Genomic DNA, 14,946 nt, shown 5'->3' with positions numbered 1-14,946 from the left:
TTATGGGATGTGTGCGATCTGTCAAAAGAAATTTTGACATTGCAAGTACCAGGCTTTGCGTGCCTAAACCCAGAACTTGCAGGGCCCTCTTCGGGCACGTGTGCACATCATATGCACCCGGAGAGGCCGCAATTTATGGCCCAATATCAAGAGACATTCTATTACCTTGTGATTACTTTAACACGTGATTTTTGGGAGCTTTATCTTATAGTTAAACCTAAGGCAAAAACTATTACAAATTTGGAGTCATTTTTGAATACCTAGCAATGACATGAAATGGTTTTGATTTTTTTTTTAAATCTGGTCTAGAATACACAAATAAAACCATCCATTTAAGCAAAAATGCATTCTGCAGTATTCATCTAATGAGTACAAGCCTGAATATAGATGTGTATCTATTGAAGCAGTGATATGCTTATATAATTTTTTTTTTTTTTTTAAATTGAATAAGGATGCATTATACAACCCAGAAAATAAAAATGGGCAGTTTTATGATTCAAATAAGACTTTGCTGTTGTAGTCTCATTTACTTTTTGAACATCAAGCACTGCGTTCTGCGACATTTTCTGTTCGAGGTATTGATTTCTTAATAGATCCTAGTCTCTGAAGGTCTAAATGAACATATGTTGATACATAATATCCATTTTGTTAGATGGACAATTCTCCTGGGTGGATGGTTATTTGTTTGATTCATCACTATTGGTGATTAGTTCATGCCTGGCCACATAGTGATTCTGTACCTTGTATTTGTTTCATGTGATCCTTAGAACCCTGATCTAGCTGCTTTATTCAAAATACACACAATAATGTTGATGCACAGAACAGCTGTTTGGGTCAATTCTACTTAAGAAATCAATAGTTCAAATAGAATAAACCCTTTTTAAAAAAAAAAAAATGGTTTCGGATGCACTGCACTTGTCTCTGTCCCATTTTGGCTGCCTCTGAACTTATTCGTCAATACCAACTTCTCATTCCTCTGGCACTTCATCCAAAGTGGCTGCATGTGTGAATGATATTTGACCCTAGTTGTCACAGAAATATTGAATCAGTCCTTACCTGATGTCCTACATCAGCACTTTACAGCTGGAATCATTAGACAGTAACCTTGGCTAATTTTCTTTCCTACGTAAGGGCATAAAGAAAATGTAGCACTTTCCATAGCCTCAGCAGTACAGATTGGGGATCAGACCAGAGACCTTCTAGCCTGCATGGTGCAATTCCACTTAAAGCAGTATATTTAACAACGGAACCATTGGCAGGCTACTCAAACATAGTTTTAAAGTTTTACATTTTCTTGAAACTGAATGCAATCCATTAAAATATTTATTTCTCTTTTGCCACACAGGTATCCCAGCGCCTGAGCCAGCCTGGGGTGGCAATAGGCCTGGCTTGGACACCATTAGGTGGCGAGATCATGTTTGTCGAAGCAAGCCGAATGGAAGGAGAGGGTCAACTGACTCTAACAGGACAGTTAGGGGATGTTATGAAGGAATCGGCCCATCTTGCAATAAGTTGGCTGCGTAGCAATGCTAAGAAATACCACTTAACAAATGGTATGTAAAAGAAACTCTCATGAGAATAGCTGCAATATGGGAATGGTTGAAACGAATAGTATAGATGCATTTAAGAGGCTAGATAAACATGAGGGAGAAGTGAAGAGAGGGTTATACGGATAGTTAGACGAGGAAAGCCAGGAGGAGCTCCAGTGGAGCATAAACACCGGCATGGGCTGGTTGGGCCAAATGGCCAGTTTCTGTGCTGTATATCCTATGTAATTATTTTAGCAAATGTCTAATGGTCGCTAAAGCCTTGATCTATGAAATATTGTTAAAAATTCTGCGAGCCAAAATAAATCTTGCATAAATAGAGCACACAGGCATTTAAACTTCTAATACAAGGTTTAGTAGTAACATTTAGCATTCAGAAACCTGGAAGTGAGCTGTTGTAAAGATGGTGCCTCAGATGTCAAGTTGACCTGGTCTGGTTTGGATGAAAGTGTTCATTATGGTTGTCAAATGTTATGTAGTTTTTGATTGATCGCAGCATTACTCAGAACTTCTTTCTGAACTTTACCCTTTTCTAGCTAAGCATATTTCTCCAAATAAGATGCATGATGTTGTAAGCATTCTCTGACTGAAGTATTCAGCTCCCAACAGCTAACCATGATTAAAATAGTGGTATTCATCAAGAATCCAATCTATTACAAAATCAGCTCAAGTTGAGGGCATGCCATCATTAACTATTGTAGAATACCAGAAAAATTTCTTGCACTTTACTGAATGAAGTACAGTCAACCTTACATGCATACGACCATGATAGTTTAAAGATTTGATTGAGTTCTGTAGTCATGGCGATTAACTTCTCATCCCACCAAGGTATGTAACTGTAATGTAGTTTTTGCTCTAGTGTGTATTTGTGTCATGCTCCATTTGGTCAATATAACATCCTACAGAACAGAATTGGGAGTCAGATTATTTTTTCAAAAGCTTTATTTTCTTTTTTTTTTGGGTCAAGAGAAAAATACTGAACATTGCATTCTAAATAAAAGGTTTGTGAGAAATTACTAAATTTTGAAAGCTGATTGCCCATTTAATTTTCTTAGGACTATGTGTAGATTACTCTGGTAGTGGAATTGCTCCCTTCAACCTATTGCAATCACATGGTTAGTTCTCTGTAGAATTTAAACCTACTGAAAAATATTACAAAATTCTTGTATTCTGGACCAGGCTATAAAGAAACTTACATTTATATAGCACCTTTGATGACCTCTGGATCCCCCAAAGCACTTTACAGCCAATGAAGTACTTTTTGAAGTGTAGTCGCTGTACTAAATGTAAGGAAATGTGTCAGCCAATTTGTGCACAGCAAGGTCCCAAAAACAGCAATGAGATAATGACAAGATCATTTATTTTAGTGATGTTGATTGAGAGATATATATTGCCCAAGGTGAAATTTGTTGGTGGAAGGGGGAACTGCATAAGAGACGTTTTTTCAAACAATGGTACAGTCAGAGGCTTTCTGCAGGCAGATGTCTCCGATCTGAAAAATTTCTATTAACTTACCTGGTGGTCCGGGAGATTGAGACTTGCGGTCCTGGGCCTCTACACGAAGGCCTGCGTAGAGGCCAACTTAACCCAAGGACCTTCACTGCATCCCTGGCATCACGCAGTCCGGCCTAACCAATCAAAGTAGGGGTATTCCCATTCATACTTATGCTGAGTTCCATATATACGGAATCACCACGAGTATGAATGGAAATACCCCCCAAAAAATACACAAACACTTAAAATAAAAACATTTAAAATGAATCAAAATGGAATTATAATTATTTAAAATAAATTTTATTTTGAAAAAAAGTTTAAATTATTGAAAAAAAATTATTTTTCTGTCCTTTAAAAGTCTTGCGCTGATAAAAGCAGGCCATACCTGCCTGCTTTTAATCAATCAGTCGTAAGAATTTCAAGGGCTTTAGCTGGGCAGAACTTGGGCAAATAGCCCAAGTCTCCACCTGCAGAGGCCCTTTACTTCTGGATGCGTACGATCTGTCCTCTGGGTTTAGGTGCATGTGCAGCGACTAAACCCAGAACTTGAGGGGCCCCTACGGGCGCGTGCGAAGCTCGTCCGTAAGGGCCGCGAATTCAGGGTCATTGTTCTTGTATGCATTTACATAGTCTACTCTTGATTATTCATAGCTACTTTTGTGTAAAAACATTGAATTATCTAATAGCATGAATTAAGCAACATAAAGTGGAAATTTAATGCTAAAAAATGCAAATAATCAGAAAATTTGAATTGGCGTAGTATTGAGTGTGCAGGTATGGAATTATAGATAACTAAACCTTGCTAAAATTAGGATGTAGGTTTTACTAGTTGGGTATTGGACTCTGATTTTCAGAAGATAAAATGGAGAGTCCCCAGGTTTGTGTCACTGTTTGTAAGGGCCCCCCAGATAAGGAAGCATTGGTTATGAGAATTTTCTGCATGAAACTAACTTTTCAATTTATCTGCAGAAATTTATTCTAGAAAAAGGTATATTTGGTTTGATATGGAAATAATGTGTTTTTGTAATTATAACAATGGAAACTTTTCTCCCCCCTCTACATTTAGCTGCTGGAAGCTTTGATCTCCTTGACAACACAGATATACATCTACACTTTCCAGCTGGAGCGGTCACAAAAGATGGACCATCTGCCGGTGTTACTATAGTAACCTGCCTTGCCTCTCTGTTCAGTGGCCATTTAGTACGTTCCGATGTAGCTATGACAGGCGAAATAACACTGCGAGGCCTTGTTCTACCAGTAAGTACCCTTAATTCCCATTGCAACATGCACAATATCCAGATAATTTAATCAGTTTTTAAATATATAAACAAACTAGATAAACTTAAAATTGTGTATTGTTTCATTTTCCTATATTAAAATAACACCTACATTAATTAGACTCTGTTGGCCCAATTCAGTCTTTTTCTTGTGAAAGTGTGTTGTGATTTTGTGAAGCCTCCCCACCTGGCAATACTGGTCACCATCTGCCCCGGAGGTAGTGTGGCCCTTTATACCTTGGTCTCTCCCCTGCTCCTCTGGTACCTTCGCCTCAACCTGTGTTTTTCACTCGGATATCCTCCCTCCTTTCGTCCTTCAGCCTCTGCACTGAGCAACTCTTCATGCTCGATGACTTCAATCTCCATCTCAACTCACGTCTTCTTTCCAATGATCTGCTGACCTCCTTTAAACTCTCCTACCTATATTCACGGCCACACTCTCAACCTTGCCATCTCACATGGCCCCTCTACTCTATTAAATCAGACAAAGCCAACTTCAACCACTTCCTTGCATTCCTCATCAGTAACATCCTCTGAGCCCCTATCAACCCCATTTTCTTTCGTGTCTGGCCCTGGAGTAAACTCTTCCCCCGGGTCACTTTCAACAGCACTTTTAAACTCCCATCTGTTTAGCCTTTGGCCCACTATTCACTATGATACTTCTGCAGCTGTGGATCTGCAATTACTACCAAGAACAGAAGGATACTTGAGAAGGGCAAAATGTTATAGTACCAACTGTGAGATTGCTTATACTATGGCATATGGAGGACAAGAAATTTTGAACAGCAGTATTCTAATTCTGGGAGCACATGTTTGCTACCTACCAGAAACAAACATTTTAGAACAACCTCAATTGCTATTGGAAAGTACATGACTTTTAAAGTCTCTTGGGAAAAGGTTACATGTTTTTTTTTAAAAACTCAAGCATATATCCAATTAGAATACTTACATACCATTGTTATGCAACAAACAAGTGTATGTATTTTAGGTGCAGGCAAATTGTATATAATCCCATGGAATGGATTATATAGTTCCTTTAACAAAGAAACAATTCTGTCCAATGAAAAGACTGACACTCCAGTGCAGTAAAGAGAAACATAGAAACATAGAAACATAGAAAATAGGTGCAGGAGCAGGCCATTCAGCCCTTCTAGCCTGCACCACCATTCAATGAGTTCATGGCTGAGGGTGTTCTGCACTTTAAGGTGCTGTCTTTCGGATGAGACATTAAGCTCAGGCCCTGTTTACCCTGACAGGTGAGCGTAAAAGATCTCACTACTATTCAGAAAAAAATAATCAGGGGAAGTCTCCCAGTGGGCTAACATCACGAAAATAAATTATCTGGTCATTGTTGTTTGTGGGACCTTGATGTGCACAAATTGGCTGCTACCTACATTACAACAGTGACTACACTTAAAATGTACTTCATTGGCTGTGAAACAATTTGGCATGTCCTGAGGTCATGAAAGGTGCTATATAAATGCCGCTTCAATAATTATTAACTCACTTTCAAGTAAGCCTGAATATCTAAAATTATTAGTGTCTGTATCTCATCATGTCCCTATTCAGATATTTAGTGAAGTTTGTGTGCAATATATACATGTATCAGTTGAATGGATTTTTCTCATTTCCCAGTTTGTTTATGTAGATTATAATGTTAACGTTGCCGTTAAGAATGGATGGTGTATTGTATCTGCACTCTAACCTTTCATATCTGCGATCGAGGTTTGAGTGTAGCCCTGACAGACATGTTCGAGGTTCAGCTATCAGTAAAATGTTTTACATGAAATTACTTTACAGCAAAGAAAGTCATAATGTTAGTCAGGTTTGATTCTGCTCTGGCTCGTGGACAAATGGACCCTTTGTCATCAATAGTCCATGTGGCACTATTAAGGAAAGTTACCTTATCGTATGTGAAATAAAAACAGAAAATGCTGGAAATAGACAGCATCTATAAAGGGAAAAGACTGACATTTTCAGTGTTTACCCTTCATCAGAACTGAAAACTGAAAGATAGGCAGGTGTTTAGTTAGAAAAATGAAAAAGGAGTGGCAGGGAAAGAACCAACAGTTACACCAGAGAGGGATTTTGCTAAATTACTTGCAAGATGCTTAATAAAACAGTATGATGATATAAAAGATAAATCAGTGAAATGGTGACTAAAGAATGTGTAACTAGTGGAGGGGACCTGCAAATTTCCTCCTAAACTTGTCCAGATCTCATATACTGAGACAAGATAACTATAGATAGAAGGTATTACTGCTGAGGACACATGGTTAACTGTGAAGAGGACTGTAAGCAACTTCAGAGACAGATTAGATTGGGAAGATAGATGTCAGATGATTAATGGAGCGAAGTGTAATTGCATCAGGTTCAGAGGAAGAATGGAGTTTACACTAAACGGTAGAATTTAAAAGAAATCAAAAAAGCAGAAGGGCTGGGATCGAACTACATAGATCTTAAAGTATACAGGATTTTGTGTTTTAGAAATAAAAGTGCAAAAGCAAAGAGGTAATGCTAAATCTATACAAATCATTGGTTGGGGTGCAGTCAGAGAGTATAGAATGAGATGTACTATGATACAAGAGATGAGAAGCTATTAGGAGAAAAGACGAGAGAAATTGGGGCTCCAGAACAATTAAGAAATAAGTATTTAAAATTAATTTTATTAAGAAATTTTAAAAAAACTTTCCACTAGTCAGTAACTAGAATGCATCAACCAAAAAACAAAGGGAAAGGCTAGAAGACACTATTTTTAAATACACAGCATTGTTAGGGCATGGAAACAATGTAAAAGTGCTATGTGATGTATGGTCTTGAGTTGACAATGCATTTTGCTGCAGGTATTGGTGTTGAGTATCTATTTCCAAACCTCTTGCTACTCCTCCACCCTTTCACAGATGACCTATGATTTAATCTTAATTCCTTCAGATTTTCTGTCCCATCTGTGGTCATGGAAGTGCATGTGTTTGATAGAAACTGTTGATTGGGGGAGGGGAGGTTGGCTCACACTGAAGTTTACAAAGTATTGCTTCTTTCTGAATATTGTGGCCTTGTGCTACAGGTCTCCAGCCAGTCAGTTAATCAAGCTGCCTGTGGGCAGGAAACCAACAGAATGTTTTTAAAGAAGTACTGTAGGATGTTTGGGGAACCCCTTCGGGTTTCCTGACCTCAAAACCGCCCCCAGGCACAGAACACGCCTCCGGGCTAAAATCCAGGCCACCATCACGCTTAATTTCTACACCAGTGGATTTTTCCAGGGAGCAACAGGAGACATAGAAACATAGAATAGGTGCTAGGAGTAGGCCATTCGGCCCTTTGAGCCTGCATCGCCATTCAATGAGTTAATGGCTGAACATGCAACTTCAGTACCCCATTCCTGTTTTTGCACCATACCCTTTAATCCCCCTAGTAGTAAGGACTACATCCAACTCCTTTTTGAATATATTTAGTGAATTGGCCTCAACAACTTTGTGGTAGAGAATTCCACAGATTCACCACACTCTGGGTGAAGAAGTTTCTCCTCATCGCGTTCCTAAATGGCTTACCCCTTATCCTTAAACTGTGACCCCTGGTTCTGGACTTCCAACATTGGGAACATTCCTCCTGCATCCAACCTGTCTAAACCTGTCAGAATTTTAAACGTTTCTATGAGATCCCTTCTGATCTCCAATACCTCCCAGTTTGTCGTCCATTGCTCCATCCGCAAGGTCACAGATGCTCAATACAGGAGGAGGGACGACATCTCCTTCCCCATGAGCAGAGTGAAGTAGCACGAGCATGCATGTGGCTTTGCCAGGATAGTAGACTTCCTCGGTGCATGGTGCCATTGACTGCATCCACATTACTTTAAGGGTACCGCATCACAATCCGAAGATCTTCTATAACCGCAAAGGCTACCACTCACTGGGTGTGCGACCACAGTGAATGAATGCTATCTTGGCAGCAGCTATGATGCCTTCATCCTGTGCCAGCTCTGTTTAGCCCCCAAATGAAGCTTGCAGCTGGCTGCTTGAAGACAAGGGCTATCTGCTATCCACCTAGCTCATGACTCCCCTCTGCAACCCCACCACTCCCACCCTGCATTCATACAGTGAGAGCCATGCCACCACCAGGAACATCATTGGGCAGACCAAGGGAGTGCTGAAGCAACAGTTGCGCTGCCTTGACCACATGGGAGGAGTCCTGCAGTACTTGCCTGAGCGGGTATCCCTATTTGTCGTAGTCGTCTGCTGCGTGCTGCACACTGCACAACCTGGCCATCATGAGGGCACAGCCATTGTCACCAACACACTACCTTGGAGGAGGACAAGGACAAGCAGGAGTAGTAACAGCAGCGATGGAGGAGACAGTTCGTTTCCACTGATTTCCAACCCACTTACTCTAAACGTCCCCATCACCACATCAATTTGCCTTTCCATGCCCCATGACTGAAATGAGACACGACAGCAAACATTAAACATAGAATAAAATGTAAGTATTTATTCATCACCCTTGTGCATTTCCTTATATTCCCTCTCGTTGACCTATTCCAATACTCCTCCGCAGTGTGTCCCCTGTGGCTGCAGCAGGGCTGGTGGAAGGCTGCTGTGTTTCAGGGTCAGAAACTACAGATGACCTTGCAGGACAGCTGAGTGACAGGCAGCAACAAGTGCAATGGCAGTGGTAGGATCAGGACTGCTGTCATCCAGAGAGGACACAGCAGGCTCCTGCTCCACTCCCCTGGGGCAGATACTCAGCAATCTGCTGCAGGACAGATTGCTGGGCTGCTGCAGCACCGTGACATCCTCGCTGAACTGTGGTGGACCAAGCAGCGATGGCAACAGTCAGAGCTTACGTGGCATGCAGTGACTACATGGCAGCACCAAGACGTTGCGTGGCATCAAGCTGAGACTGCATGAGAATGCTGTATGAATGCTGGGCAGGAGTGGTGGGGTTGCATAGGGGAGTCATGAGCCAGGTGGATAGCAGATAGCCCTTGTCTCCAAGCAGCCAGCTGCAAACTTCATTTGGAGGCTGAACAGAGCTGGCACAGGATGAAGGCATCATAGCTGCTGCCAGGATAGCATCCGTTCACGGTTTGTGGTCACACAACCATCGACTTCATTACAGCACCAAGACATTGCGTTGCTTCCGCCTGTGTTGCAATGGAAGCTGCCACATCACCCATGAGGTCTGGATCCGCATGGTCTCTCTGGGAGTCCACCATCGTCTGTACACAAGGCAATGATGGGCTCCATGGTGTGGGCAGCAGACTCCTCCACACTCCTTACAGCAGGCTCTCGGGCACCCTTGCCATTGCACCCATCATGGCAGAATGCATAACTATAACCCGTTGTGTGAACACCTCCCCATTGAGGTCCTCAGAGTCCTGTGCAGTGGAACTCACGTTTTGAATTCTCCCTCTGGGGAAATAGCTGCCGAGGTTCCCTTTTCTTGTCTGTGCTGCAGCCCGATAGACCCCGGTGAAGCACCCTGCACTAAGCCAACCTTGAAGGAGTGCGTAGTGCCAGTATGAGAGCTGGTGCCTGCAGGTGAGAAGCAGACACGCAGTGCTTGGCTCCTCCACCTCATCTCCCATCATGGGTGGGGGGGGGGGGGGGGGAAAAGAAGGGAGAGGAGAGTGTCTCGGGCACAGGCTGCTCATCTGCTGCATGGTTATCTGAAAGCATAAATGGCACAAAAGTTGCATTAAGGTGAGGGCAGGAATGGAGCAAGGAAGACAGACAGACAGACAATGAGGAGCTGGCAAGTAATAAGGCCTTCTGATTTAAAAGGAAGTGAGATGAAAAGAGGGGATAAAGATACCATTGTTGCCCCCAGCAGGCTCAACATCTCCGGCAGCCACAGTGCCCACCACCTACAGGCTAATGAGAAGCAGCAATCGCACCTCCAAGTTAGTCAGCTGATGCAGTTCAGCCCCCCCCCCCTCAAAACCCCTCTCCTCACCCCCCAACCCCCCCCCCCCCAAAACCCCTCCTCACCCCCCACCAAAACCTCTCCTCACCCCCCCACCCCTACTAAGTCCGCTGCTGCTCCATTCTGCTGTGTCATCTTAGCCTTCAAAAGAAAGGAACCTGTGAGTAAGAGTCCAATTATGTATGTGGAAGATATGTTTGCCATGGTTAAATAGCTGTGAATGTAGGCAAGGTGTGAAGTGAGGATGTGACTGAGTAGATGCAGATGGTGGATGGTTTCCTGCTGGGTTAAGTGCCGGTTTGCAGAGTGTGCACAGAGAAGCTGGTATGCAAGAGTTCTGATTATCGCTGACAGAAAGTCAACTAAAATTGGGTGCAGCTCTGCGAATAGCACCCCTGCAGTGCCCCACTGAGGCCATTTGAGCCTCGTCATTTCGGAGGCAAAACTGCCCAATTTCCAACAATTATGCAGCCCATCTCGCCGAAGCACTAAATGTTCAAACAGATAAAACTTAGTGCCCCAAACGTGCACCACTGAATTTCACCCCCATAGTATCTGACTTTTTACCCCTTGTCCCCACTGTTGGTCAGACTTTAGTATCTATACCTGGTGGGCACAGCCTGAAAAACTGACAACCAGTAGGACACAGATTTCCTAAAACTTTGTGGTATATAATTATGTCTTATAAAAGGAGGGAGTACTTCTTGTATGATTATTTAATCATCAATAACTTAATCACAGTTTGAGCTTTTTGGAAGAACAGGAATGTACCATTTTTGTAAATTATTCTACATTGTAAATGAATATTTTGAATTTCTGTTTTCTAATTAGGTGGGTGGAATAAAGGATAAAGTTTTAGCTGCACACAGAGCCAGCCTGAAGAGAGTTATTTTACCAAAACGAAATGAGAAGGACCTAGATGAGATTCCTGCCAACATGAGAGAGGATCTGGATTTTGTGACTGCTTTTTGCTTAGATGATGTACTGAATGCTGCATTTGATGGAGGATTTCCAGCTGAGTCGAGGCATAGTATTTTGAATAGTAAACTCTGATCTTTGCTACTTAAAATCAGTTTCCATTGTAGACTTAAGAAATTATGTCAATTGCATTAATGTTAAGAAATTATTGTCCTTGATTTGTACTATGCTGCAGAGTGGTAGGATGCAAGCTTGCACTTCGATTCCTGAACTATGCTATGTTGTCAAAGGAAGGCTAAACACTTACCATGGGCAAGGAGGAAAAATTGTTTTGGGCTATAATACATACCTTCCACTTTGGCCTTTTCAACAGGGAATGAATGGTGTATGGCCTGGAAATAGAATATAAAATGAAAATGTTAAATTATACATTAAATCTATTGCCAAAATTCTTTTAAAAAATGGAGTCATCGATATTGTGATTACATTATGATGCGTATGATGCAATAGTAATTGTAGAGCCAAGAAATCTCTCGCTGTGTCCAGCAACATTGTTGCTTACTTGAATCTGTTATTAAAGATTTGGCTAATCTACGAAGTGATGGTCTTTAATTGTTAATCAGGATAGCTGTAATATTGATGTAAAATCATCTATATTTCAAACATATTTGCACAAACCTTTACCTATAATTTTTTTTTGGGGGGGGGGGGGGGGGATGGAAATGTATTCTATGCTGGACATTTTACATTTCTTGGAAATGGTGGAAAGCACCATTTAGTTATTTCCAGTGATTTCCCTAATCAATTTCAAGCCAAAGTCTATTCAGGAGAAAACCCAAACAAAATCAAACACAAAAATTAAAGATGATCATTGCTGAAGCAAAGATAGTGGAGGTGTTGCTTTCCCACAGCTCTGAAAATAAAAAGTGACTTGCATTGAGGTTGTAGATGCTGCTGCTGTTCTCAGCTACACCATGAAGAGTAATTGAGTAACTCATACAGTGCAGAGGACAATAGGATGGCTCTTAAACATAGCAAAACTGCTCTTAGAGACAGTGTTGTCATTAGCTTCCTGTTGGATGGTATCCTAATGTGTGCAAACTACATTCTTCATACTCCACACACAGATGGTAAATCTTATGAATGAGCAGAAAATTAAGGGGGAACATGCTGGCACTTCCCAGTATGCAGTCCTGGTAAGCGAGGCTCCATCACAAGAGCATGCATTCATGAAACTTACCCTTAGGAGTATAGCTAAGCTTAACAATTCTGCAAAAATCATCTGACTGTGCACACAAAAATGGCATTACAAGAGTGGGAGGCTCCCAATGCCAACCCACAATGAATGTAGTTTTGCACTGCCAGCCCCCCCCCCCCCCCCCCCCCACACATAATCCATCTATAAACATACATCCCAGTTCTCAGCATTTGTGAACTCCTTCCTCAAACATCCATACTGTGCCTTCGGATAAGGATTCAAGACCTGCACAATAGGGTGGGGAACCACACAGCCAATTTATCTCTTGAACATGCTTGTTAATAATTTGCTGGAATCAATAAGATGCACGATCACTGCCATAGCAGGGGGAGATTATACCCTAACAAATTTAAACACCAGAACCCCAAATTTAATTGGGACCTGTGAGGAGGTTAGAACACTGCCTACTAGTACTTCGGCCCCCCCAGTGACCTACACCGCTAACCCGGCCAGTTTGTAGGGTCTGCTGATTTGCAGATTCTGCAGTCACCAGGAGTGCTTCAGCTGTGTAAAGTGGAGGTAAACATCTATGACGGGGAGTTGGGGGGTGGAATTTGTTATTGCAGAACTTAATAGCACATACAGCCTAACAGCACATACCAGACCTCTTGCCTCATCCCTCAGGGGCCTACTCAAAAAGAGCACATAGTAGGCTGGGCTGGCTATACAGTTGCACGAGATGCAGCTTACAATGGGTCATTCCTAGGATTCAGTTGTCATGATGAGCCATGAGCACCAGAATAGGTGCAAGTGGCACCCAGGTGAAGCAGTGATATGAAGGAGGCCCAAATATTAAATGTGGAATCTATAATAAAACATGTTCATATTTGCATTGTCTCTTGGCCAAGGAGCTCTAAGTTTTGTGAAATCTGGTTGGGGCCAATGGCATGGTTGTTTAGACAAAGATAAATGTTTGCACACTGAAAGATTGAAGTAGCGATGGAGGCTGGGGAGGTAGATGTCAAAGATATATCAGGGGACTGCTGTTAATCTGATGAGAATGCGACTCTCTGGAAGCTGGGATCTGAATCAAGATTCTTCGGATGTTGGGTTTCTGGTGCTTCAATCTCCACACCACAGTTGTGCTTTCCAGTCCTCACATCTCTACTCCAATTTTGGCCTGTTGTGCATCCCCAATTTTCATTGCCCCACCATTGTGGCCATTCCTTCAGCTGCTTAGACTGGAAGTTCTGGAATTCCTTCCCTAAACCTCTCGCTCGCCCCTCTAAGACAACCCTAAAAACCTAACTAGTTGACCAAGCTTTTAACCACCTGTCCCATATATCACTCTGTAGTATTGGTTTCAAATGTTGTTAATGCTCCCATGCAGCATCTTAGAACATTTTATTACTTTATACTGAAGTGCACAACAATCAACCACAATCCAAGAAACCCACTCAGGAACATACTGCAGTGCCTCTTGATGCAAAGCACTGCAGCCTTCCTTGCAGAACCCCAATAGCCCTCAATTACCACTCTAGTTGATCCAATATGCCTTGTTGTACTGATACTCAACAAGTGAGGATAATATACAAAGTGGAGTCATAAGACATGGAAGCAAAGGATAAACGTGTCAGCCAGAATCCATCCAGGCACTCAGATGGAATAAAGCTTTTACCAAAAAAGTGTCGTGACAACTTCAGGCAAATTAGGATTTTTTAAATGGAGAGTTCTTTGAATTTTCACCTAGTTTGTGAGTAGCAGCAGCAGAGTGGAATCCCTTTCTTGTGAGCTCATTGAATTTCCAGACAATTAGAGCCCTATAATGCAAATCCCAAATATTGCACCCCAAACTTTGGGGGAAACCAGCAATCTCAATTGAATGGCCTTTTTGTTGTTTCTTTAGATTCATTCTAAAATGGATGAATTCCCCAGCTTTCCTAAAAATAGCATCACTGATTTGGTGAGTTGGCATGGTGGGTGATGTTATACAGATCCCCTGTTACAACATTGAATGAGCCAATAGGATAAAGGTGTGCGCAGTACTCAAGTTAACACGATCATCCGGGCTTTCTTTGTGAAGTAAAGTCTGTGAAGGCATCGTTTTAATTCAAATGCTTACAGCAGTTTGGGAGTGGAGTTGTGGGTTCTTCGTCCATCTCCAATGCAGTCACCCTCTTGTTTTATCCACCCTCTTTCAGTGTTGCATACAGTGGAACTCCCATAGGGGAACCCATTCAGTAATATAATTTACTGCGGGTGGATGTCAAAAAGTTGCCAGCGACCAATCTTTCACTTGGATAGCTTTAAATTCCCCTAGTTGCTCCCCAAGGAAAAAAAATATGCAGGCAAACGTGTGATATGAACAAAAGTTATGCAGACTGGAGGCACCTTCAAATGCAGCATTTCTGCCAGGGTCAGTGTAAGCTAGCAAGCCAAAACATATTTATCTGGTCATAACCAAGAACAGGTGGTAGGAAGAAGCAATAGAAAAATACTGATTCAGGCACACGTGAACACCACAGCTATGAGGTCAGTGCTGTGCTATCATAAATGCAATATATATGCATTTCTGGCCCGGATTTTCAGCAGG

At 42.0% G+C, this 14,946-nt stretch overlaps 1 protein-coding gene across 1 annotated transcript in view; it reads left to right on the top strand.

Moving 5' to 3' along the window:
• The window catches only part of lonp2 (lon peptidase 2, peroxisomal), a 135,059-nt gene extending 123,310 nt beyond the window's left edge, over window positions 1–11,749 (top strand). Inside the window, exons 13-15 of the mRNA XM_070898045.1 lie at window positions 1,346–1,553; window positions 4,108–4,298; window positions 11,069–11,749. Coding sequence (XP_070754146.1) covers window positions 1,346–1,553; window positions 4,108–4,298; window positions 11,069–11,290 — 621 coding nt within the window. The 3' untranslated portion in view covers window positions 11,291–11,749. The remainder of the gene's footprint in view (window positions 1–1,345; window positions 1,554–4,107; window positions 4,299–11,068) is intronic.
• Window positions 11,750–14,946: the final 3,197 nt, after the last annotated feature.

This window comes from Pristiophorus japonicus, chromosome 13 (assembly GCF_044704955.1).
Source record: "Pristiophorus japonicus isolate sPriJap1 chromosome 13, sPriJap1.hap1, whole genome shotgun sequence".
Taxonomy (NCBI): domain Eukaryota; kingdom Metazoa; phylum Chordata; class Chondrichthyes; family Pristiophoridae; genus Pristiophorus; species Pristiophorus japonicus.
Note: the sequence above shows the minus strand (reverse complement) of the source record. Positions and strands in the feature narration are given on the sequence as shown.